At 39.3% G+C, this 25,755-nt stretch overlaps 2 protein-coding genes across 2 annotated transcripts in view; one reads left to right on the top strand and one right to left on the bottom strand.

Annotated features, from left to right (window-relative positions):
* The window catches only part of cacna2d3a (calcium channel, voltage-dependent, alpha 2/delta subunit 3a), a 116,737-nt gene that overhangs the window by 800 nt on the left and 90,182 nt on the right, over window positions 1–25,755 (bottom strand). Inside the window, exons 27-35 of the mRNA XM_054609298.1 lie at window positions 12,656–12,717; window positions 12,147–12,191; window positions 11,990–12,052; window positions 10,394–10,464; window positions 8,328–8,403; window positions 8,165–8,217; window positions 7,292–7,347; window positions 4,693–4,807; window positions 645–757 (exon numbers count right to left, since the gene is read on the bottom strand). Coding sequence (XP_054465273.1) covers window positions 645–757; window positions 4,693–4,807; window positions 7,292–7,347; window positions 8,165–8,217; window positions 8,328–8,403; window positions 10,394–10,464; window positions 11,990–12,052; window positions 12,147–12,191; window positions 12,656–12,717 — 654 coding nt within the window. The remainder of the gene's footprint in view (window positions 1–644; window positions 758–4,692; window positions 4,808–7,291; window positions 7,348–8,164; window positions 8,218–8,327; window positions 8,404–10,393; window positions 10,465–11,989; window positions 12,053–12,146; window positions 12,192–12,655; window positions 12,718–25,755) is intronic.
* LOC129099877 (leucine-rich repeat and transmembrane domain-containing protein 1) lies at window positions 18,281–22,633 on the top strand. The gene is made up of 4 exons (XM_054609299.1): window positions 18,281–18,317; window positions 20,192–20,576; window positions 20,706–20,911; window positions 22,104–22,633. Exons 1-4 carry the CDS (start codon window positions 18,281–18,283, stop codon window positions 22,631–22,633), a joined length of 1,158 nt encoding a protein of 385 aa, XP_054465274.1.

Genomic DNA, 25,755 nt, shown 5'->3' with positions numbered 1-25,755 from the left:
GTGAGAGCTCTGAACAGGGGCAATATATTGCTGCAATGCACTAGAGAATGAGTTTATTGAGCTGATAACACAGCTGAGTTGTGGAGGAAACATTAATCTGCTTTATCTAAGTAAGTTAAAAGTGACCCCTACAAAGTTGGTAATAGTTTATGCAATATAACTGGTTGTATGACTTATGGACTCTATGTTGTCCATTATTTTGTATTATATATTATATGTATTATATAAATTATGAGGAGAAATCTAAAATCTACAAATGTACCTGTCTGCTGAAGGGTTCTCAGAACAGCATTATCATGCTGCTGTCACATCCATGTTAAGTGTTGTACAATAGCAGTCGCTCTTGTAGAAACGTGTGGCAAAGTGGCAATGATTCATTTTTTTGTTTGGATTGTTACTTGTGTGTTTTTCTGACAGACTTTGAGTCTGTCAATAAAGATGAACTGACCTGAACAGCACTGTAAAACAGAATTAAAATGCCCTTTGCTATTTAAATCCCTGCAACATTGTTGGACACACAGTCGCTATAACTACTGTGTTGTGTAACTGGAGCTTATGAGGCGGAAATGAATATACTTCCCCATTAAAAAAACATTATCCGGTGATATAGTTATTTTTATCCCAGTTTGGCCAGTGAAGGATATACATGATTTCGATGGGGTCCATGGTGATTGGCTCAAACATGCTGCAGTCACACTTGTTGTCCACCACCACCATGAAGAGATTACTGCTGGGGATCTGCTGGATCACAAAGGACCTGCCAATCACAGCACAGACAGCCAGAAACACAAAAAAAAGATGAGGAAGGAAGAAGAGAGAGGGAGCAAGGGATGATTGAGAGTTGTATTGGCAAGTGGACAAGGCTCATGGGCATGAAGTAAACTTTCATATGTGTCAGAGGATTTGTGTTATGAGTGTTCACATTGTCCCCTGGCGGAGAGGAGATGCACTAAAGAGACTCCACTCGATGCATGTCAAGCAGATGACTTGTCTAACCGCCAGCTGTCAATAAACATACAGAGACATCCACAGACACACATATAAAATATGCACACATATTTCTTCTCTAACTCGCTCCATCCCCTTTTATCCTCACTTTTCTCTCTCTCTTCCTTCCCTTTTGTCTTTGTTATATCCTATCCAAGGCGAGCACCAAAGAGGTGTTGCAGAATATAAAACACTGCAAAGGGAGACAAATGGGAACCACACTTTTGTGCTCATAGCTTCTCATGGTTGTGTTTTACTGGCCTGAAAGATCAGGCCTCACCTCGGCCTCCTGGCCAGTGATTTATGACCGTGGATAAGCTTTATGAAGAAGAGAGGTCGTAAAGATGATCTCTTCTTTCTGTCACCCTCTTTCTTTATCTTTTGCTTCTCTCCCTCCCTCTACACCGCCACAGCCGGTTGATTTATCAAGTTCCCTGTGAGGAATTTATCAGACACGTATGAGAACTTGCACGTTTGACTGAGAGGACACACACAAATGCAGAAATACACGCATACATTTTCTCAACTCTTGTGAAGGAGGAAGTAAGACAAAAAGGGAGAGACCTGACAGATCAAAACAGACCTAGGAATATCTCCATCCTTACTAATTCAATACCATGAACAGTTTAATCTGACCACAGACAGCCTCCAGTTTGTAGCACCGATCCACCGCACTTTAATACTGTTATCCCACCATGACCAACCAAACCCAGCCAAACCAGGCCAGAAAATAAGCCAAGCCAGTTACAATCAGGATAAATTGAGATCTTCTCATGTTTAATAATCCGTGCTCACCCCTGCACAGTGCTGGGCTGGAACCAGCTCTGCCCACTGATAGAAAGCAGAGCAAGTGTTCCTGGAGAAAAGACTTAAACACATTCTGACAACACAGCTGCTGGCCTTGAACATACCCAGTAAAGGGAGGACTGCACCGCATACGAAGGCACGGTTTGTGCAAAAGGATGTGTATTATACACAGATAGAGACAGACAATCCTGCATACTCTCTCTCTCACAAGCACACAGACAGTAACAACATCCAAGAGTTTCTCTGAGTAAAGATAGAGAACGACAGAGAGTGACAGTGAGTGATGTAGAGACCCAAAGAAATAAAGATAAGGCAGTAGCAGAGAAATAAATCAAGAGTTAGACTGATGTATAACATAAATCTGATGTACTATAGGAAAATACACATACAAAGATGTGGTGACAAAACTTATCACACAATCTGTAGCTAAAGATGATAATAATTAGCACTGCATTACAACCCTTTTTGTAATGAAGGAAAATATTTTATCTTTACAGAGCCAGCTGTACTGAAGCTCATTTCAGAGCATAATACATTATGCCTAACGTATGCTTTGCTTTTGATGCAGCTTTTGCCTTTCATGCTTAAATCAGTCCACGCTCAGCGGCTAAATGCAATATTTTTGTGAGTGAGAATGTTCACATTTTTCAAATTAATTTAATTGTTGCATAACTTAACCATAACCATAAACATAACAGCACGCATTGTATGGTTTTCAGAAATATCTGTCATCACAGTTGGGAAATTTGACCTATAATTAGTGTGTGCAATTTAAGAATACCTAATTCAATGAGTTGAAATTTCTCCAATTAAATCTCACAAAACACAAAAGTTTTCAGGGCAATGTTTTATTTCTCTCATCACCTTTGGGGAAACTGGGAGCCATGATTCTTTTTTAGCCTTTTTACACATTTAACATAATTCCAATATACAGTATATTCGGAGGGGCTCTATTAGAGATTGTATTATACATTTTTGGATTTTTAAATTCTGACACTGGTTGCCACAATTTCAGGAAAAAGCCTAAAATAAAAAGTCCTGATTGAGTAACATTAAAACATTGCAAATATAAAAGATTAATTAAAAAAATTGACATTTTGATTTACTTATAAAAGTTAAATCTAGAAATGCACACAATCATTTTTTCTGCATATAAAATATGAACTTAATTTAACATGTTAAAGGTATTATCAAAAACATAAAATCCTTTAAAAAATTATAAATGCTGGTTTCATAAAAAATTCTGCTTTTTAACTGTTCTCAAATACTGTGTACTCTAAAAAACACTTCTCTGGTGCAACCGGGGCATTATAATATGTTTAAAAAGTTGTATTAAAGTAGCAAAACTAGCCTTTTAGCAGTTTTGGAGTGACGGTATGATAATATGAACAATATTTCAGCAATACCATGATTATTAGTGCGATCGGGATTGCATTTCAAGAATCTTTTACAAATGAAACCACGTCTACATGTCGGACTGTAGCGCCAAAGCTGTAGCTCATTGCAACTTTGAAATTCTCTCTTTTCGGGACATTGCTGGTCTGGGACAGTCGAGAAAAAAGAAAAAGGAGGTAGGATATATGGCTGTGCGTATTGTCGCTAATAGTCCCCTTAAAGAGTCTCTCTGGTTAGAGACATGACACAATCTTCGTCCTAAAGCTCATGTTACAGTCTAGAGAAGTTAATGGAGGTTAAATCATCTAAAAGGTCCATTTAAGCTATTATATCATTCGCTAGATTTTAGGAAGTAATGGACAAATACAAATACCGACATCAAATGCACACATGCACACACAGTCAAAATACAGTAAAGAGAGGTTTAACAGGCAAAAGCTTAGGGCATATTTCCTAGAGCATAAAGCACACACACGTGTCCCAATGAAAATATGAGAGAAAGGCCTCAGTCAGCCTGTAACGTGAAACAGATGTTTATCGCCAATATCCTCTATTACTAATGCGAGCTATAAAATTCCATATAACCCAAATAAAAACTCCATTTTACTTTGTCAAATTCATTGTGCCTTAAAAAAGATTTATTTAAGGGGACATGTTGCTCAGAGCACACGGCCCTGCCGGCTAATCCCAGTTCTGGTGTCATCATTGGAGATCAGGCCATTCTTCTCTGACGCCCGCTTCTGTCATGTGTGTGTGAGTGTGTGTGAGAGGGTGCTGTGTGTGTGTGTGTGTGTGTGTGTGTGTGTGTGTGTGTGTACGTGTGTGTGTGTGTATACGGTGTGTGTGTTCGGCGGTGTGACTGCATCCCCAACCGCATTTTACTCCTAGCACCCAGGGCAGTGGTTACCCTGCTGACCTCGTGGGGCTGTACCAACAGCAGGCACACAAGGAAAACACACACACACACACACACACACACACACACACACACACACACACACACACACTCAAAGGGTTCTGAGCCTCCCTGGCAGCTCCACAGCTGGGAGCAATGAAGGGCCCATTGGAGGGATCCAGAGAACACCCCACAATTGCCTGACAGAAAAGCCCAAATTGTTAATGGGGACCACACTCATTTTCCCATTTTTAAAGGAAGCCTTTTTTTCCACCTCTCTCCCTCATCTTTAAATGCCTTGTATTTCAAATTGCCGGAGGAGAGAGTGTCTGCGTGTGTCTCTGATGGATCGCCTGGATAAAAGTGTTTTCAGCAGAGAACAAATGATTTAAATGTGTTTCTCATTATCAGGGATTAAAGAGATAAAAATACTTTGCCAAGATGAGAGTTAACAGGATAATTCATTTTTCATTGTTAGCTTGTTTCATGGAACGTAGGGGCCCGCTGATATCCGAGGTATGTTACTGAACAGTAGACGGATATAGAGACTGTTGTTGTTACTGTGTTGTTAATGTGTGTTCACGTGTCTGCATGCGTGTGTCTCATACTTGATGCAGCCGTCACAGTCGACGTTGCCCATGTTCTCTTTGATGGTTCTCTCGGAGACGAAGGCCGGGTACTCGGTGTCACATGGTACCTGCATGGTTCGACCTCTCCGCTGAGCTGAAAACAGAAAGAGAGGGAAAGAAAAAGTAACAGGGTGAGGAAGTCATGGAAAAACTATTTAAAAGTCCAATACATATTTAAAATATGTAAATGCAAATAGATTGAAAGCAAACAGTTAAGCACACCACATCCTTGTAAATATACAAGTTTGAAATAAAGCAGCACTTCTGAACCAGAGCTGAATCTTGTTCTGCCGGAGATATTTGCGGTTTAAATCTGGGCAAGCCATTTACGCCAAATTGCTTGAACTCTCCTGCCACCCAGAGGTTTAAAACAATGCTACAGGATGTAAAAGGGGGGTCTATGAAATTCTAATTTGTATATTAAATCCAAACATTTAAAAACATGTGGTTTTGTATATTTATTTATAAAATTAAGCTTTTTCAGGGTGGTCTTCACACTTTTTTTTTTTCGTAATAAAAGTGTGGGATTATGCATGTGATTTGAATGGAGAGGTTTAATTACTGGATGTCAGCAGTGCAGTATCATTGTGCGGAAAAAAAATGAGTGTGTGCACAGTTGTATATAAATTATAAGCATGTGAGAAACGCAGCCTACATGTATAAACGGTCTGGGATTAGTTCAGGCTGAGAGGCTGGGTAGATTGGGTTACAGGCTGCTAAATTGGGGTGTTTCAGCTGTGTGTCACAGGTCTGTGTCTCTATTGTAAAAAGATATAGAAAGTGCTGCTAAGACCTGAGGCTAGCCAGCTGTGAAATTGTCTCGACTGCTTGGCGAGCAGCGATGCCCAGCTTCACTTCATTCGGGATATAGTGTGCAAGGAAAGCATTTTATCGACTTTCATTTTGTGGTTCTCTCCCTCTCTCCTCCCTCTCACATTCACACAAGAAATATTTTCATATTAGTTTTGGCTAGAATTAATACCACTATATGATGCTGCTTAGTGAGGCTTTAATTTCAGACAGGGAAACAGAATTCAACACACCATAAAGTATTAGGCATCACGGCGTTCATAGCTTGGTGGTAATCATATGAGAATGTGCATGCGTTTGTGGAAGAAAGTGACACAGACAAAGAAAGGTTGAGACATAAAACCAGAGAAGGAGAGACGGATAGACGGAGTGAGAAAAGAAAGAAAGGAAGCCTTTTTGCCTCCTTTTACGAAGCGGATATTGCTTCCCACCACTACCAATATGACATACATCCGTACAGATCATAAAACCATCAAGAATAACCCCCTCTGGACACACAAACAAATACAAATGTGTGCAGACACACACACACACGTCTCCCACACTGAGGTCACTTGAGGCAATCTTATGTTCTGCCATTTTTACTAACACTAGGTTTGGATTGTGCCTTTTTATTCTGTTTTTCAAGTGGTCAGTGACTCAGACTGAGAGGAAATGGAGGAGAAATGGCTGAAGATGAGGATAGGAGGTCACTGCTGAGGACTGTGGTTTTTTATTCTGTACGCAGTGGACTTTTTTCCATGCAAACTCAAGTATAAGGAAGAAAAACTGACAGTGTATGCGTCAATATAACTTTCCATCTTTTGATATATATTCTAGAAATACAAATCAAATGTATAAAAACAAACAGCATTTTGATTGTCATTCCAAAAAACATAAATGTTTTTATGGGCAGATGTAAGATTTGAAAAATTGTTTCATTTCCTTTTTTCGTCTTTGCGAGACAGGAAAGTTAACTGCAAAAACTATTATTAAAAAAACACATGTTTCAGAAACTGGAAAATTAGGTGTTATTAATTTAAAGCTGCACATGGTAATGTCGAGGTATAAGCCTTGAGATGTAATGAAGTATTATTTTGGATACAATTTACGTAAGGACATTAACTGTGTTCACAGTGCTTTAAAAGGCATGAATTGGAGTTTCCAAGTTATTAGTTTTTTTTTCTTTTTTGTGTTTGTTTTACAAAGGTTAATATATTTCTTTATATATATTTGTTTTTTTACCTTTTCATTTCTTTCTCTGAATATTGAAAATTGAACACCATAAATAAATACAAAGGACCATTTTACATGTATTGAAAGCGTGTAATGAATGCTGCAAGTCAGAATCTTGGTTACAGTGAAAATTTGTTGAATTTGTGAAAAACTATATTTGTAAATAAAATAAATTGAAAAAAAGCATAGTGGTGCAAATCATTAAAATTTACAAATAGACAAATGTAAAGTGACAATAATTATCCTGATCCTTTCTCTAGCCGTAATATAATTATTGTTTAGACATTATTATTATTTGAGAATGAAATTGTACTGAATGTATTTAATATTAAATTGTGACCATTTAAACTTCAACAGACATTCAAAATAAATTATGTTGAGCAGTGCTGTGTGCATGCCCAAAGCCATATTTTTAAAGAATGTACATAAACAATGTTGTGTGCATATAAACTTTTAGAGTATAAACTGCATATTTTTATATGAGATTGTACATGTCTAAGTGCTTCGGACTCACAGAGAGAAAACAACAGATCGCCAAAAAGTGTTCTCTTACCTTTAGCAGTGAGGTCAGAGTACCACCAGCTGTACAAGTTGAACTCCACCAGGAATCTAAATATGGATAAGACATCGACCATAAAAATACACTCCCACACATGCTTATATAATGCATACTGCTACACTCTACTGAATTTCAACCACTTTTTACCTACATGATAAAGGTCTCTCTAAAACTACATTTTTGGAAGGAACCACAGTATAGATATGGATTTTTTCTCTCATTGCCATTTATCTTTTTTACATTCCATCATGTCTATATGCATCTTAGTTTCCTCAAAGTCATTCTTTCCCATCAAACACAAAACACTTTGTCAAGAAGTGAGTGTTAAATATCTACAGGCAATGGTCAATTATTGATATTGTAATTAATACGTTTTTGTTAACGGATGGTTTGGTTATTTTCTCCCATTAGTTCTGACCTTACACAGATAAGTTCACTAACTCATATGTGACTATTTATATTTGAATTTTATTTTAAGTAAAACATAAATTTCAAATGATGAACATTAATCAAAAGATCATTATATTTCAAAGACACAAAATTGGCGGCACTGTGAGCGGCCGTAAAATTAGCACTGACAACTTTATTCTCACATGATGCTCTGTGGCGACAACAGACCACCCAGGAAGACTCCGCAACCACAACATGGCATCACAGGAATACCCGTGCTACAGGAAACATCAGGTAGCCATTACCGCTACTGATCACTGATGATCACGTCAACGTGCATGTGGAAGGACTCGTAAACAAACATACAGTACACACACTGACAGGAGAGGTCAACATACAAGTCCTCAAAAGCACATTTGTGCCCCGCGCATATGCTTATACATACAAAGGACATTCTGAAATACACAGAAATCTTACATGACAAGCTCAGTCAGGATCCACTTCACGATTGAGAAGAAAGCAAAGTAAGGCTAAAGAAAAAAAAGAAAGAGGAACTATTGATTAGACACATAAATATGCACACAGTCCCAACTTTGCATAGCATGGAGGTTTAACTGAGTGTTAAAAATGCAGTACTCACATCCAACAGTGTGTGTCCACTGTCACTACTTTCTGAAAAAACCCAGCATAGAGCCTGGTAGTCATACAGAGTGACCCTGAGTAGATAAAGGAAGAAAAATGAGGAAGAGGATGACACAGAGACATCAATAAATTGAGCTTAAGATAAATTGAATGTTTCTTTGGACAAGCAATGCATTTGTCAGGAAGATATAGCCCCGATAAAGTGATATAAGTCTTGATTAACACTTTGTCTGTACTGTTACATGCCTGCAGGGCCTTTTGGACAACTGTGTGAGAGCAGGAAGGAAAGCTCTGCTTTAACTGACGCTTTGCCTACGGATAATATATTGGATGGATGTGGCAAGAACGGGAAAAGGAAAGCAACTGAAAGCCGAGAGCTCCCTGAGAGGTTCCTCAAAGTGATGTAGGTAGGTGTGTGTCGATGTGTGTGTGTGTGTGTGTGTGTGTGTGTGTAGATGATTTGGGGGGATATTTGAGGGGGATATCAGAGGATTTAAGGGCTTAGTAGGCCCTGAGGGTGTGAGGTCTTGGTCTGTCTGGGTGAGGTTATTGAAGGGGTTCCTAACACACACATAAACACGCACACATACACACTGTACGCTCTTTCTAATAGCCTGTGGACAAGTTCCTATATACTTGACATGTGCATGTGTGTGATGTCTGAGCGGGCCCAGCCTATCCGCAGCCCTGGGCGATGTTCAAACCTCAGTCACAGTACCGGTGACACACAGCTCCAATACACCGCCAGGAACCAATTAGCACTAAGCCAGGCCACATAATGGCGTTAGCAGCAAACTTAGACTGATGCAATATCTGTCTATGAGAACGATAGTGTGTTTTCATTGGTGTGTGACTGCTGTATATGAGTTTGAGTGTGCAAGTCTGCTTTGCATTGGAGCATAACATCACGTTCAATGTTTTTATTGATTTCCCTTTCTATTGCTTGTTTGAAATGATGGATCGTCCAAAAGAAACTCAAAATAATTTGCCTTAATCTGCAACCTTGATGCTGACAGATAAATCCGGAGTCAGAAAAATGTCTTTAATGTTTTTGTTTTGTTTTAAAAACAGTTTTTTTTGTTTCAAAAACTGTGCCGCAACTTAGCACATTACATAAATTCTCCACAGATGGCATTGGGTTTGGACAGATCCCACTGGATTCATTAGTGTTAGGATATATAAGCTCTATTATACATCATGCTTATACTTAACCAACACATGTCATATTATTCATTCATCATACGTCGCCCTTAATTTTAAACAATCCCTCATCATCCAACATTAAAGATTCAGTAAAAGCACTCGTAGCCTCTTTGTTTTTACGAGTGGGACTGTAAACCAAGGCTGTCAACTTTTGAGCTTCATCCTTATGATAAACAGGCGTGGTTGTCTACTTGTGCGATGATTTGTCACCTATGATTTTAATGTACTGAGACAGCAAAGCTAAAATCTCTTCACCCACTTCAGCGAACGTGAAATTGCAGTGCTGGAAATGTGGTTTTTAAGCTTCTGCGAGCGACTAAGTTCTCCAAAGATTCAACAAATGCTAAACCATACCAGTTTGACTCCACATTCAAACTGCAATATCTGTCTGATAATGATGTCCGTGACTGATTCTCTGTATTTCTACTCTCAAATACTGGGAAAGTTATCCTCCAGGGTTACATTTTTAAATGAATTGCAGAAAGTCGCCACCCACTGCTCCTGGCGTTTTCCACGAGACAAAGCTCCACAACAAGCAATATCTGTGTGAATGTGTCCATGTGTGTCTCTGTGTGTGTGACTTCAAGTTTCTCCTAATTCCTCAGTTTCAGGAAAAGATTTGCTGTAATCCCCTAACGGAGAATTCTGCTGAGCGAGGGGTCGGAGTTCAGCGCTGAATAGCTCAACAAGATTGGCCAAGTTAAGAGCTGTCAGCGCGAGGGAAGACATGCTCTCATTCTGTGGCCTGCCTAATATTACGCATGCCTACTAAAATATGTACATACATTTACACATACTCGTACATACACTTGTGCTGGCCCTTATAACTAAACGCCCAAACGTGCAGTTTGAAATACTTACCTCTTGAAAGAGCCCATCTGCAGAAGCTTACTCATTACAGCCCCCTCTGCTTCTCCAAAGAATTTTCCTGTCTGAGAAAGATATTTGATTTTATTTAATATAACTAGAATTGCCACCTCGCAGATGTATGCCTCCCCAGTTTACATCCACATCTGTCCAAAATGTCATCACGTCATCTTATCTTTACCCTTTCAGACATTTGTGTGAATTTGTCATAATTAGCACAAGAATTCTTGAGTTATGCCCAATAACGTGTTTTGTTAGGTCAGTGTGAACTTTGACCACCAAATTCTATTCAGTTCAACCTTGAGTACAAGTGGACATTTGTGCTAAATTTAAAGAAAAGAAGTGTTCCTGAGATATCATGTTCACTAGAATGGGACAGACATGTGGTCAGAGTGACCTTGACCGTTGAACACCAAAATCTAATAAGTTCATTTTTGAGTCCAGGTGTCCATCTGGTCATACATACGGCCATGGCTGTTTTCGGTGCGGAGGCTAACAAGTCAAAACAAAATGGTTCAACCCCTTAAAACGATATGTTTGCAATGCTTGATCTCTTATGTACAAAAGTAGACACAACTCCAGATCGGATTTGATACTAGAAACCTTTAATTGCCAAACCCTCAAGCAAACCGACAACATGCTAAATGTTCTGTGGGATCCCTCCTTCTGCTCAGTCAAATGCCCCAAGAGATAAATCAGTGATGCAAACACACTTTTGGCCTTTTTAGGGACAGAACTAAGAATTAAATCTTCCACACATAAAGCATTTCATTACAGTTTCTGCAAAAAGAACAGCCCTCTCTTTCAGCTGATCAATCACTGTGTGCTATGCCCCGCCACCCCTCTCCCTCTCCATCATTTTCCTTAACACAGAGTGATTTTATAGAATTGTTTGTTTTGATTTGTTAACATTCAAGAAGCTTGATAAATCAAAAGTGTTTGATTTAACACTTTCTGTATTAATTTATTGTTTCATGATACGGCCCAATGTGATCCAAGACTGCTGACTGTCCAAAGTGCTGCACACCAGGTGATGCCACAGGAACCCTAAATGCTCCGTCACCTCTAAATTAAGATTTAAAAAAAATGGGAGCCAGCAAGTGAGAGAGACATGAAAAGAACAAGAAGAAGAAGGGAAGGGCAGTGACAGCCAGCGGACTGGCTGTTAGATGAGCCAAAGTCAGAGTGACAGCCCGTCTGTGACATCTAAGCAGAGGGTATGTGCTAGGGCAGCACACTGTCTCCTTGTGAACAGTCTAAGCAACAATATGCATGTGATGCAGGGAAAATATTATAATTATAATAGGAAAACAAATGTAAGAGGTACAGTAGATATGCAGTGTATGCACAGACTCTGTCCACACCGATGTAATCTTCATATACATTTTATACTCTGTTTTAGCACACACCCAATTGTGTTTATAGTCTACTGTTGCAAATAGCTCGTCTTCAATTAAAATAACATCCAAATGTCCGCTGTTTTTTTGCTTGCATGAATAACTAGCTATGACTGTTATGCAATCATTAACATTAATCTTGCATGATCTGGCTCTATATGTGTATGTGTCTCTTTGTGTGTCAGTGTTTTACCAGAGTGTAGTCCTCCGCGACCAGAACGAAGCCGTTGTTGTCAATGAGGTAGCAGTTAATGTTCTGTTAAACATATAAAAAAGTGTTAAAGCAATTGTAAGAAGTTAAAGTGACAGAATCATGCATGGTTGATGAAGAAAAAAAAAGGCTGACCAACCTCATCATCACAGCTTATGGAACATTTCCCATCTAATGCTGCACACTGTATGAGACAAACAAAAAATCTGTGTCACACCATATATTTAGGCTGTTTATAGATTCAAGGATTTCTTTTGTCAGCTGAAAACCTTTACTGCCTTCCAAAATTCTTTTTGAATAAATAAATGGAATAAAACAGACTGATGACCTTTACGTGTTAAACCAACCAAACAATCCAAACAGCTTTCGTGCGTCCTTGAATCATTTAATATTTATAACATGTGGGGACATGTCTAGTTATAATTGAAGGACAAAATAGCAAACAAAACAAAAGAATGTTTTATGAAAAAGCAAATACTTTTTTTCCCAAATAGACCTGACTTGTTTTGTTTATTTTTTATGTATATTTGATCTACTTTTATTAGGCAGTGCAGTTGGCAGTCAGAATAGGTTATATTAGGTTCAAGTGTGTTTGGGTTATACACGTGCATATGCAAGCATGCAGGATGTGTGATTATGCATGTGTACCTGTCGGCTGGCTGTCCAGAATTTCTTCTGAAAGAAGTCCAGTTTCATCTGAATGCCCACAGCTGAAAGAGAGACGGCACAGTCACAGAGACTTAGCAGCTAGACATGTGTGTTCTGTTTGTCGAAGTTCAAGATCACTGTGATCTTTATCATAACAGAAGAAATCCTACAGGCAGGAGAGATATTATTAATATAAACACAGTGTGAGAGTGCATCATTCATTAACCCCATCCGATGGAAAAGATGCACAGACTCATCCATTACAGTGACCCCTCTCACTACACACTGCATCATATATGTGTCAGCTTATATATCTGGAAAGCCAACTGTGTGAGTTTGTATATAATACTGTGCTATCTGCACACATGTGCACTGATCGTTTAACCACACTTGAAATGCAGTTTCACACTATTCTAAACCAGACCTCTCACTGTGACCACATGAAATCCATTGAATTTCCAGAGTTGGTATACAGAGCTGCTCTCACTTCAATAAGCCTCATCCCAGCAGGTCCCGAAATGCACAGATCTGACTAGAATTCCTCGCCTGGAAAAAAATATGTCAGCTTTTTCAGAGGTGGCTGAGGAAAGATTGACACATTCACCACAGGCTTTAACTTCCCTCCTCTCCCTTTACCCCCTGCTACTAAGACTCAGAGGACCCTAGCTTTCACTCAGTGGGAGTTTTCCAAGCGTTTAGGGTCCGTACGTCTTTCCAGGAGCGCAATTTATCCAAACGCAGAGCAGCCACAGGTAGTAAACTGAGTGGACAAGAATGTGGCATTGGAATGGATTTAAAGGACATATGCTCATTTTCAGGTTCATACTTTTCATATTTTGGGTTTCTACTAGAACATACTTACATGCTTAATGTTAAAAAACATTATTTTCTCATACTGTTCCCCCTCTGTCTGAAACGCTCCGTATAGCGCATGTTTCTTTAAGAACCCTCAGAAAAAGCCTTTTCTGTTCTGATTGGCTTGCAAGAAAAATATGGTCCACCTTTTCAAAGATAGTTCTCAAAGTGAACCATAAAAAGTGAACCATAAAAAACTTACTCTGTTGTCTTATTTAACAGTTTGTGATTTAGAAGACACTTCCAATAACCAAGATGTATGTGCACAAGCACAGAAAAAGTGAGTTTTTCATGATATGTCCCCTTTAACTGCAGGGACATTAAACTACACTAAAACAAAGATATTGATAGGCCAATGTACTGTAGACATTTGTAAACTAACTGAATGTAGCTAGCAATTAATTACAATTAAAAAAGCTAATTATCAAACTATTGTTTGCTTTCTTTTTGTCAGCTGTGTGAAGGTATTTCACACTAAAATAAATAAGAAATGCAAAAAGACTGAATGCAAGGTGTGTCATACATACATTTGCAAGGGGCAGAATCAGCACTGGAGGCCTAAAGCTACACACTTAACAACGAAATAGAAGCATAATTCAGAGGAATGTGAAATAGATGCATTAATACATGCAACAAGCCCCAAAAAATAAAAGTTGGGGAAAACAGTCTTCGGGCTGCACAAAGATAAAGGTATTAATGATGAAAGTCATGTGATCCATGACCAACCTGTTTTTATAGCTGAAAACACGTTCATTTGAAAGAGCATCTCAATCCTGGCTACACATTGACAAGTACTGATTTAATTCTTAAACTGGATATAACATTCTTGTCATTTATTTAAAATAATGGATTTATTCATTTATGGGATATGGGAGGAGGTATTTTCATATGTACTTTATATGCAGTGTCCTTTCAAAATAATCTTCCCTTTTCAGAGGAAGTTAGGTTTTGGCAACACAACCACCTTAAGTTGTTTAGGAAATGATCACTGATGACGTTAACTTCAGTGACTGATGTCTCTGGTGAACACGTAATGACGACCAAATCACTTGACTCAAGGGACTGGCGATGCTAGTTACTCAAACGACACCCTAGTATCATAAGTCCCGATACAAAAATAAACGTATCAAAATAAGTCAATGTTTACTCCTCCACTTCTCCCGCCCACACTGGGCAGACTCTCAGGCACTTTATACTACGTCACGTGCTCTTACCATCCACTAATGCCGCAGGGTTTACATTGGCGTTATTGGAAAGCTGGATGCGTCGCATTCAGTTGATAAAGGTTACCTCCGTGCGTCAATCTCCAGTGCCGAGGGGCACTGGCAAAGCTCCGGTAATTGACGAGCTAGGAGTGAGAACATGTTCAGATATCTTGGAATACTAATGTATCTCTAAATTGGTAGCTATTAAAGAAGTAATATATGTAGGATTGGTATGGATATCTTGCTGTTGTGTTATTGTTATCTTGCCAACTTTAATACAGCAGTCAGTGTTGTTTTACTGTCGTAGGTTAATTTAATGCAGCTTGTCAATGATATACTTAATATGTAATCAAACAATAATTATTTTATATTGCATTTTTTTTGTAAATGTTCTAATATTATTTGGATCCTATTCGCGCATGTACACAAATGGCTGATTGTAATATACTGTATTTCAGAATCAGTATTAGTATTATTATACTGTATGTCATTAACAGTAGTATATAAAGTACAATAGTTGTAGTATTGGTACATCGTTTTACAGCTTAATGCAGTGTTTCAGTAAAGGGACCCTTGTGTCACTGTGCTGTTTTTGTATGAAATTGCTTTTAGAGACACACATATAGATACAGTGAGTTTGAATGCAGATCGGATCCATATAAAAATGAAGATACTCACTTAAAGCTTAAAAAAAGCCAAAATGCTTTAATGAAATACATCACATGAAGAGCAAATTATTGGTTTGCACTTGTTTTACTGTGCTTGAGCAATTGTGTTATTGTCCAAGTTCCGTGTGCAGTGGGGTGCTGCTGGGGTGCTGCTGGGGCCTGTTTTAGCCCTTGCCCAGAGGAACAGGTGCAGATTATCTCGTCATAAGCTTTGCCAGATTCTTTCAGCAGCCCACCATTTCTACACCCACATGGAAAACCCAGCAGGAGAAGCTAATTTAAGATGCTGGGCAACAGCAATGGAAACACACATGGTATTAAAACAGGGAGAACCTAAATCATAATGCCAATAAAAGAGACAGGATCATCTACTCTAAAAAAACTGTAAACAAAAGGAAGTAGTGATTGAGAAAAAGAAAAGGGGGATGGGATTAAGTTGTCAGATAAATATACTGTGAATTCTGAAACATGACATCTACAAATAATTTAAAGATGTAATGAAATTTCTAGGAAATTGTAATATGAATAAATCTATATTCCAGGGTCTGTTCAGCAAGGAAAAATAATTCATTGAAACATAATACCAATATGAGCAGTACAGGAGTTGACTCTGTAAAACTGTATTAGAGGTTCAAAAGTGCATTGATGTTGGCTGCTACCTGGAAGTCGGCTCAGAGCTAAAATAGAAAAGCCCAAATCCGTCTCACTAATGCTCAGATATTTTCTGTACTATGGGTTGAAATCTAATTTCCCTTGGCATGATTTAAGAACATGGGGGTATTTATGCCCTGAGCTGGGTTTATGAGTCCAAAGATAAAGAGACGTTAAACACCAGTCTAAATCCACCCCATCATCAATCTGCTATCAGTGCAATCCCAGGCAGGGAGAGATGACAAAAAGGTTAAATCCTACAGATTTTTGGGATTCTAATAAGGATTGAATAAATATACATCCATCAGCACAAGGATGCATCCGAGTATGTGGATGCTTGTGCTCAAGTACATGCTGTAGCAAGGGCAAGCATAAGTGTTTCTGTTCTTTTTGAGGGTGTAGTGTATGCATCAGTTCACATCCCGATGACAGCATCTTTAGGACAACCATAAACCCACATTCAACATCCACAATCACGAAGAGCTGTCTGAGAGTTGCAGTGATTTTCAAATTTGGTGGTGCATTCCACAGCAGCACAGCGCTGGGGCATATCATGTCAAGATGCTGAGCAACATTCAGAGGATGAGCAGAACAGGAAGCTGTCGTTAAGGATGCCAGCAGTCTACAAGACTTACGCTCCAATGACGTCTCCATCCTGTGTGATCTTGTTGAGTCAAAATTGAGACTAATCATAATGATAATGATAAAAAAAAAATGAGCAGCCACTTAATTGCTTTCTATTTGAAAAACATTTAAAAAAATGTATCTGTGTTGGAAAAATTTGCAGTAGCTCTCTAAATGAACCGTAAGATCTAATAGAAAAGATCATATTCCAATCATGCAAACCGTCTTTGTAGGTTGCCCTTAAGGCCCTGATGCCACATGCATTTAATGCATCACATGAGATGCACATGGTGATAAGCTATGACAATCTGATTCGAGCAGGAATAGAAGGGCATGTTTTGTTTCTCTTTGATGCTTAACATTTTTAGATGTTACAGTCTGTACACATCAACATTATGGGCTTTTAGCACAGGTGTCATCACACATTTGAGGATGTATTTGCCTACGCACGTGCACATGACCACTTAAGGGTGCATGTGAGTGTGGATGCAAGTGTGCGTGTGTGTGTGCAGGTGCATTACCCTATAAGCATGTGTATAAGTATAAGTATAAGCGTGCAACACATACTGACTTCCCTATTTACTGCACACGACAGAATGAAAATAATTGTCATGCCCTTCAGCAGAAGAAAGGATATAAATATGGATGGACAGGAGGGAAAATACCAGAGAGGGTACTTCAAGCCAAGGTCAGCTAGTAGGCTTAATCATATTCATCATTAGAAATGATTTGATCATTAATCTCTTTCTGTCTCCTTCTTTGTCAATTTTTTTGCTTCTCCTTCAAGCGACCCATGAGGTCATTTAAGCTTAACAGTCAATCCATTTACATGCAAAAAAAAATAGCAACAACTGCAACAGCTTAATATCCTGCTGTGTGAGTGTGTGCATGCGTATGTGTGCATTCGTGCGTTCTGTGTTGCTGTGCTGGGGGTGTGTTCTGCCAGCCCTTCAGCCCACGGCTCATGCATAATATCATCAGAGCATTCCACAACAATGGGCTTCCTCCGAATGTGTTCACTGTGTCTTGAAGTGTTTTGATTATTTGTGTATTTGACACAACGAAATCCAGTTCTAATTTTGTCTTGTTTAAGTCTTGCAAGACCATGAGGAGGTAACGCTAATGTCAGCATACGTGTGTGCTCTGTGATTAAAGCAGCCGAGCTGGGAGATGACAACCCATCACATTTCCCAATGGATTTAATAGAGGAGCTGAAATAAAATAAAATCAAGCAACAAGAGAAAAGGGAAAAATAGAAACAAGAGCGAGGGAGAGAGAGAGAGAGAGAGAGAGAGAGAGAGAGAGAGAGAGAGAGAGAGAGAGAGAGAGAGAGAGAGAGAGCTTCCTAACTCCAGTGTTTCCCAGACTGGCTGGCAGTAGGCGCTGCGCTCTGATCTGCCCGCTCTGATGGGGTTTCACAACCGTGCAGGCAGTGTTGGGGATCTTGAGGGCAACACAGGTTTCTGCTGCTGATCACGTCCTCTCTAATTGCTACAGATTCACCACATCAGCCCAGAGAGATGAGAATCGGGACAGCTAATCTCAACCTACTACTGACGGCTAATGGATCATCAACCAATGACAGACACTAGAATCCAAAAAGGGAGCTAAAAGAAGATTGAATGCAAGCGGCCCAAGAACGACTGGCAGATATGAGAGGTAAGGAAGAATATCAACATGAATGCATTTGTGTGTGTGTGTGTTTGTGTTTTTACAGTACATGTGGATGGTTAGGTGGGCTGCTATCAACTGCTGAGGCTAGTATGTTGTGTAAACTGTTGTATAACTGAGTTGTTATGAAGCATGTACTACTCCTTGTTTACAACATATCCCTTAATTAAAACACTTAAATGCACAGATGTCAGCACTACATTCACACTATTTTGGTTTTAGTTGTACATTATCATTGAGTGTTTCTTGTTGTATAAAGGTATTGACATTGGTATCAAGATGATTTAAAGCAGTACTTGCTGTGTGTGCATGTCATTACAAGCCTTTCTGTGTGTACTTTGGGCTGGAGGGACACATCAGAGCAAAGAACCATTCTCCTGTGTTGACCTGATTCCAGAGCTGCTGTTACAATGCTCCACTGAGCTAATGCTGTTTATGTGTGTTCAAGCATTGTATGTATATGCGTTTGTTCAAGAGTAAGTGCACACGTGTGCAACAACATGTGATTGAATGCATTCTTGCATACACACACGCACTCTAATTTCACTAACAAGGATGCAATTAACACAGGGATTTGCACAACAGCATGCTAAATCCTCAACCCAGCCATGTCCTTATTGTTTTTGTTGATGCAAGCGACATATTATCATGAGAACAACACAGCCAAGAGCTGCCGTACCAAACTAACACCTGAGATTAAAGCTGGGAGCGCCTGGGTATTTTTAAAACCTGTAAATCAAAATCAACTGCATGATGTCCACCAGCCAGGCAAAGGCAAATGATGATTATATGCTTGTTAATGGGACACTGTCCCTCTAATTACTGGACTATGTTACAATAGGGTTTATCCAAAGAAAAGGGGAGTAGTGGGGGGAGGCTGTAGAATTGTTCACGTGATACTGCTGCATAACAGCAGTTGTGTGACCACAGAATTTTACCAATTAGATATAGCTGTCCCTTTCAAATCAACATTCATCAATGATTGTTAGATTATTACAGATAATAGCTACATATTGTTTCCTTAAATGAATCTGGACATAAGTTTCAGTTTGATATAAAACGTAGAGCTGCTTCTTCACAAAGGCATAATATAGGCAAAGACACTAGTGAGGCATTACCCCTGATACAGGAACATTTGAGATAACTCCCATTTTAGGAAACATTAAACAAACCCAATTAGCAACATGGCTGCTGAATATCTCTGAAGAACATGTTATGCCTATGGAGATAAACATGGTGCAGCTAATCAATCTGTTCAGGAGCTATGAGTGTAACTTGTGAGCCAGCTTCATTCCCAGGCTTCAATCTGAGCTCCATTTCACTGAGCCTCGAGCTAGCCCAGCCAATGCTATAAATACTGCTGTAATGCTCCAGAAGGAATGGACATTTGAAGTCGTCTCAAAGGGAATCAGACACCCAATATCTGCTGCATATGGATTTATGTGTGGGTGGAGTGTGGGTGAGGGGTTATAAGTCTTTGGTGAAGTCACTAAGGGTGACTGCCTAGGGGAGGGTGGCAAGTGGGAGTTGGCATATTAATAATAAGTTTACTTTCTAGTTTATTTGACAAAGAACAGTAATATCTGGGCAAAAACTAAAATACTGCATTCTGTTCCGAAGGCTTTATTTTCAAATGCATTTGTATGCACTTATTATTTTCTGTGACAAAGACATGTATTTGAACATTATGGTAGTTAAAGACTGTGCTGTGTATGAGTACAATTATGTAACAGTACACTAGTGTATTGCTGAAAGAGATCACATCTTTAGTCACTCTACAAAACGTTTTTTTCACGTCTATATTCAAATAAACAAGCATACTTTTCGATATCTAATCTTATATTATGTCCCCGTCTCTACAGTGGTACTGGTGTGTGCCCTCCTCTCCCTCCTCTCTTTGTCACATGGCTGTCCGAAGGAGTGTAACTGCAACAGCAACACCAAAGTAGTAGACTGCCGGGGTCGAGGCCTATATGACATCCCCCGACGACTGCATCCAGACACCCAAGAACTGTATCTCCAAGATAACCGTATCAGGGGGCTGGGATCGATGGCTTTTCGAGAAATACCACTTGTCCGCATTCTCGATCTATCTAATAACTCTATAACATCTGTTTCACCGACTGCCCTGCTGGGTCTCAGAACTCTACAGCGCCTCAGCCTGGCCTACAACAGCCTGAGAGAGCTTGACAAGCGGTTGCTTGGGCCTATCCGCTCGCTTTCACACCTTGACCTCTCACACAACAGGTTAAGCAACAAAACTGAACACATCAAATTTTGTTATTGGTCATTTGTCAAACAATGCACACTGTAAAAAACTGATCCCCCATGCTCAATGTATCTTATGTCGTTTCCTTGCCATGCCCCTACCTGCAGCCTGTGGGGTTTGCCTGGAGCCATTGGCGACAGTTTGAGGAACCTAAGCCACCTGGGGCTAGCACACAACAGGCTAACACGATTGGACCGCTCCCTGTTGGAGGCCCTGACCCACCTGGAAAGCCTCACACTACGAAGTAACCCGTGGAGGTGTGACTGCCAGCTCATAGGCCTCAAACTCTGGCTGGAGACCTACCTCTTTAAAGGTTAGATCACTATTGGCTTCAGGTAAAGACTGGAGCAATGTCTTTAACATATACAACTTTCATTCATCTCTATGCCTTTCCTGATGGGATAGGACATTATATTAAAAATATCGTAATGTTATAATAATGTTATAATAATGTTATACTGACCTATAACACAATTAATACAAAATTACTAGTTTAGAAATGGCTGGACTCTGTATTAAAAAGAACAATACACAATGAGAGAAGAGCCTATTTTAGCATTTAAAACATATATATATAGTGGAGTAAGAACAGGTTTTATGTCTGTCCACACCTTTTAGATGGTGGAATGAGTGTGTGTAATGCTGTTTTGTGTGTAGCTGTGGAAGGAATGTAGGGTGTTTAGGCTTTTATACTATTGTGGGTAGTTTTGGCATTTAAACTATTATTAACATCTGATGAGGGCTGTGTTTGGGGAGGTGACCACATACATGTCAGAGCCGTATTGGATAATGTATGGTGACGACTAACAACATTTACAGTATAGTCTTAATTGTTACTGTCTTCACTAACAATGCCTGACATAAAAGCTGAGTAAAATGTAGCATAAAGCAATAACAATAATGTTGTAATGTCATGCATATGCAGCAGCTTTTATAACTATGGTGGTGATCTCTACATAGAGATAGCGTTGCATTAAGAGTTAAATTGGCAACTAGATTATTTCCCATGCTAGAACAACCCCTGCATGCATTAGATAACAAAATAACCACTGTGCAGTGAAATCTAGACTCGCTTGAAGTTGGCTGAACCGCCTACATGCCTATGTTACCCTGACACAGCTTTCGTCTTAGAGGCTGAAAATTCTAATTACTGCAAAACAAAACAATGGACCCAGATACAAGAATGTATGCTTATAAGAAAGCCAGCGGTTAATCAGGTAGGCAGAAAGGAAGTGTGTGACAGAGCAACCTTGACGTGAATACGGAGACAGATGAATAATAATAGACTTGATTCATTGAGCTCCAGCGGTAGAGGTGTTAATCAAATCACATTTGCTAATACGGCTCTTTATAGTACGCCATCACACCCTACACTGATAAATATCTTGAGTAGTGGGCTGGTTCAGACTCAGCTATGATGATAATGATAGGAAAGGGGCAATTAACAGAAGGTAATGTTCATATAATACACAGCAAGCATCTAACTATTTATTTCTGATCCCAAGGTGGAGTGGTGGATGAGGTGCTTTGCTCCCAGCCAGAAGAAATGAAGGATAAAGACCTGCAGAAAGTACCTTACCAGCTCTTCCACGTCTGCATGACCACCAGCTACCATTACCTGTTTGCTAACATACATCACTTGGAGAATGAGAGGCTACTGCGTGGCCACACCCATGGCAACCATGCTCATCCCTCTAGCCATGCTATCCATGTCCCCATGGCAATGGGGGAGGGTTTCGGAGGAGGAGGAGGAGGAGGAGGAGGAGGAGGAGGGGGTTTGCCAGAGTGTGAACCTAAGCAGAGGCCGCGGCCTGTCAATTTGCGCCATGCAATTGCCACAGTGATCATCACCGGCGTAGTGTGTGGGATTGTGTTTCTGATGATGCTGGCTGCAGCAGTGTACGGCTGCGCTTACGCCGCTATCATGGCCAAATATCAGCGGGAGCTTAAGAAGAACGAGGAGTTGGCAGCAGCTCAGGTGGCAGATCATGCCAAAGCAGATGAGAAGGAGCCACTGGAGAATGCTATCGCCTAAGAGATGATAACATGAACCCTGGACCTAAAACCTGGGCCTCAACCCTTTAACCCAATCCGCTCTGGATGCCATGTGTGTGTTACTGCATGTGTGAGAAAAAAGAAGAGAGTGTGAATCTTTATGTGTATGAGTGTGCATATGTCCACCCCCTTTCTGAGACTTGGGTAGCTAAACTCCACAAGTATTTGACTATGCACTGATGAGAAGAGTACTTTCTACTGTATGCGGGTTCGTGGGGCAGGCCAAAGAATCCAAAAGGAATCAATTCCATTTTTTCTGACAATACATATCATAGATAGGAACAAATTGCTATATATTTATATTTGTGTACTTGTAGGTATAATAGTATTTTAAAAAATGGATTTCAGAAATTGTTGTCTTTTGGTTGAGGTTACAAATAGTAGGCAGCTGCTGTCAGTTAAGTTCAGTTGTTTATATCATTGACGTGAGTGTATGAGAACAAAAATGAGTGTTTGTGTCAGTATTTGTGCTTGAGTGTGGAGATGTATACTGTATGCATAAAATTTATAAAGAATTTAAGAGTCTGTGCCTAATAACGTGATATAGTTTTGAGAAGGATATACGTTTTCTTAAGATGATATTTTTCTGACAACTGAAGTGAAGATGGGAAATTCATTGAAGCAATAATGAAACAAACTAAAACGAAAACAACAACAAAACCAGGACTCAGCCTTGTTGTTTTTCTGTAACTTTACAGCTTTATGAGTTTTAATATTCATCCTGCTGCACACAGTCACACCCACACATGTCATGTCATTCAAAATGTATTACATAAAATAAAGGGAAATATTTTACCTGATTACTATATGTGTACTGGCAACTAATTTGAGAAGGCATGCATAATTATTTGGAGAAAGTATTGTAAACCCTCTTTCTACCAACTAGGGTCCCAGCAGACCCCAGAGATATACTTTATTTATAACTCGTATGTGCTTTACTCTATTATTCAAAATTTTCATTACTTTTTCAATTTATGCCTAATGACTTCATATCATTGTTTTCTGTTTCTGTTTTAATAAGTGCTTTTTATATCATCATTTTAAATACCAATGTTTTAGAGCACCCAATTGCAGCCTATGTAGTGTTAATATATAAAATGGAATAGACAGATAAAATGTTTGCCATGGATCCTTATTTAAAGTATCACACACTAACAGGGTAAAAACACGTCCAGTCTTTTTGAAGGAGACAGACACAGATGCAGTAGACAGATTTCCAAATTTGCTCTCAAATTTTTACTCAATATGCTAATTATTGCAACTTCCCAAAATAATAAAATATTTTTTCTTCAGATGCCATTAATTGCAGAAATAATGGTTTGGGGATGAATAAGTCAGTATTTTGCTCGGATGTTTGTATCTTACAGTATTATTTTTTTTAGTTCCCCAGAGACCCCAGTTGGTAGTCCTTCTATGTTGATAGGATGGAGGTTAAAGAGAGGTATTTTGCAGAAAAAAAGAGCTCTACTTTGGAGTTTATTCTATTGTTTCAGCGTATTCCTCTTTGTTCCACCAATTGTTTAATTTAAAAAATAAATAAAACAGGTAACCTTGAAATTAGTAGACATTGCATGGGTGTTTTTTTTGCCCCTCTCAGTAAATATGTTGCTGGCAAAGTAAATAAAATGTTTTTTAGTTTTTGATTGATGAATTTTCTGTTGATGAATTTTCTATTTCTATGAAAATATTTTGGATCATAGTTAATATAACTTTTAGATTATGCTATTTATGAGAGATAAATGATATGTATATTCGGATATTGCCCAACCTTCTTATTTTTTCTAAGGAGTTCACTGGTTCAATGGAAAAGAGCTGCTTGTGACGTGTTTAGTTATTATCTATATATAATGATAATTTGCCATTGGCAGTGATTTTCAGCTTACTCTGTGTGGTGTACAGGCACATGAATGTACACAGATGGCTTTGGTCTTAACGCCTGACCTGAGTTTTGTGGCATATTACGGCAGCAGACTTGCTGCACGTGGCTCAGGATGTGACCACAAACACTGACACACACACACACACACACACACACACACACACACACACACACACACACACACACACACACACACACACATGCTGGAATACACACGCGTGTATGTACGAACACGGTAACATTGTGACTCAAGCGATGTCTGCAGGGCCCATGGTGTGTGATGTCATCAGCCTGTCCTGTTTAGTTAGTGTATAGCGTATTCACAAGTCCACAGCTCAGTGGAGCACAGGGCAGTGAAAACTGGCCCTAACCGGCCCACGCTAAATTTGCATTCCAGCCTACATCTCTCCTCCCATCTGACTCTCTTATATAAAATCATCCTTACAGACATCCCCCGATCTGACAAGCATGATCATCAGTACTGTACATCAGCACCCAATGTAAAAATGGGATTATCATGACACCTTGTTACTGATTAGTCAGATATTATCTTAAAACAATAAAGATCAAGTCAACAGTGACAAATAATACCGTGGGCTGGTGTAAACTGTGGGCTGAATGCTTATCGCTCTGCTAGAAATCTTATGTATGCTCTATGTGCATGTGTGTGTTTGTGTGTGCGTGCGTTTTGGCACGGCACAGACTCTCCCATCTCTGTCCTTCTGCTCCAGTGGTTTCCCCCAGGCAAAGAGTACCCACAATGCACTGCTTTCATGTCAACGCATTCAGGCACCATGAAATCATTTTCTCTTTCTCTGCCCTTTTATTTCTTCTCTTATTTATCACTGCATTTTCAAAAGATTTTCCACTTTCTCCTTTCTTCAGTTTTTCCTTCCTCTGACCAGATATTTTCTGTGATTCCCCTACTGGCATTACTGGTCCTCATCTGTCGACAGAACAACTTAAATAGATAATTATCAGAAGAAGCTTTTATATGAGGCAAAAGCTCTACTCCCAATTTCTCATTCGCGCATATGTTTGGCTGTGGAAAGGTTGCAATACTTCACATACTGTACTTTGTATTTTAATAGAACAACTCTGACGTCAAGACATTTCTACTGGGTTACTGAAGCTATCAATGTTAAATAAAGTAGGAAAACAGGACTTCCAAAAGCCATGCAGAGGGTAAACATAGAGAAAAGTTGAGTTACCTTACTGCAAGC

The sequence above is a fragment of the Anoplopoma fimbria genome, chromosome 12, assembly GCF_027596085.1.
Source record: "Anoplopoma fimbria isolate UVic2021 breed Golden Eagle Sablefish chromosome 12, Afim_UVic_2022, whole genome shotgun sequence".
Lineage (NCBI taxonomy): Eukaryota > Metazoa > Chordata > Actinopteri > Perciformes > Anoplopomatidae > Anoplopoma > Anoplopoma fimbria.
Note: the sequence above shows the minus strand (reverse complement) of the source record. Positions and strands in the feature narration are given on the sequence as shown.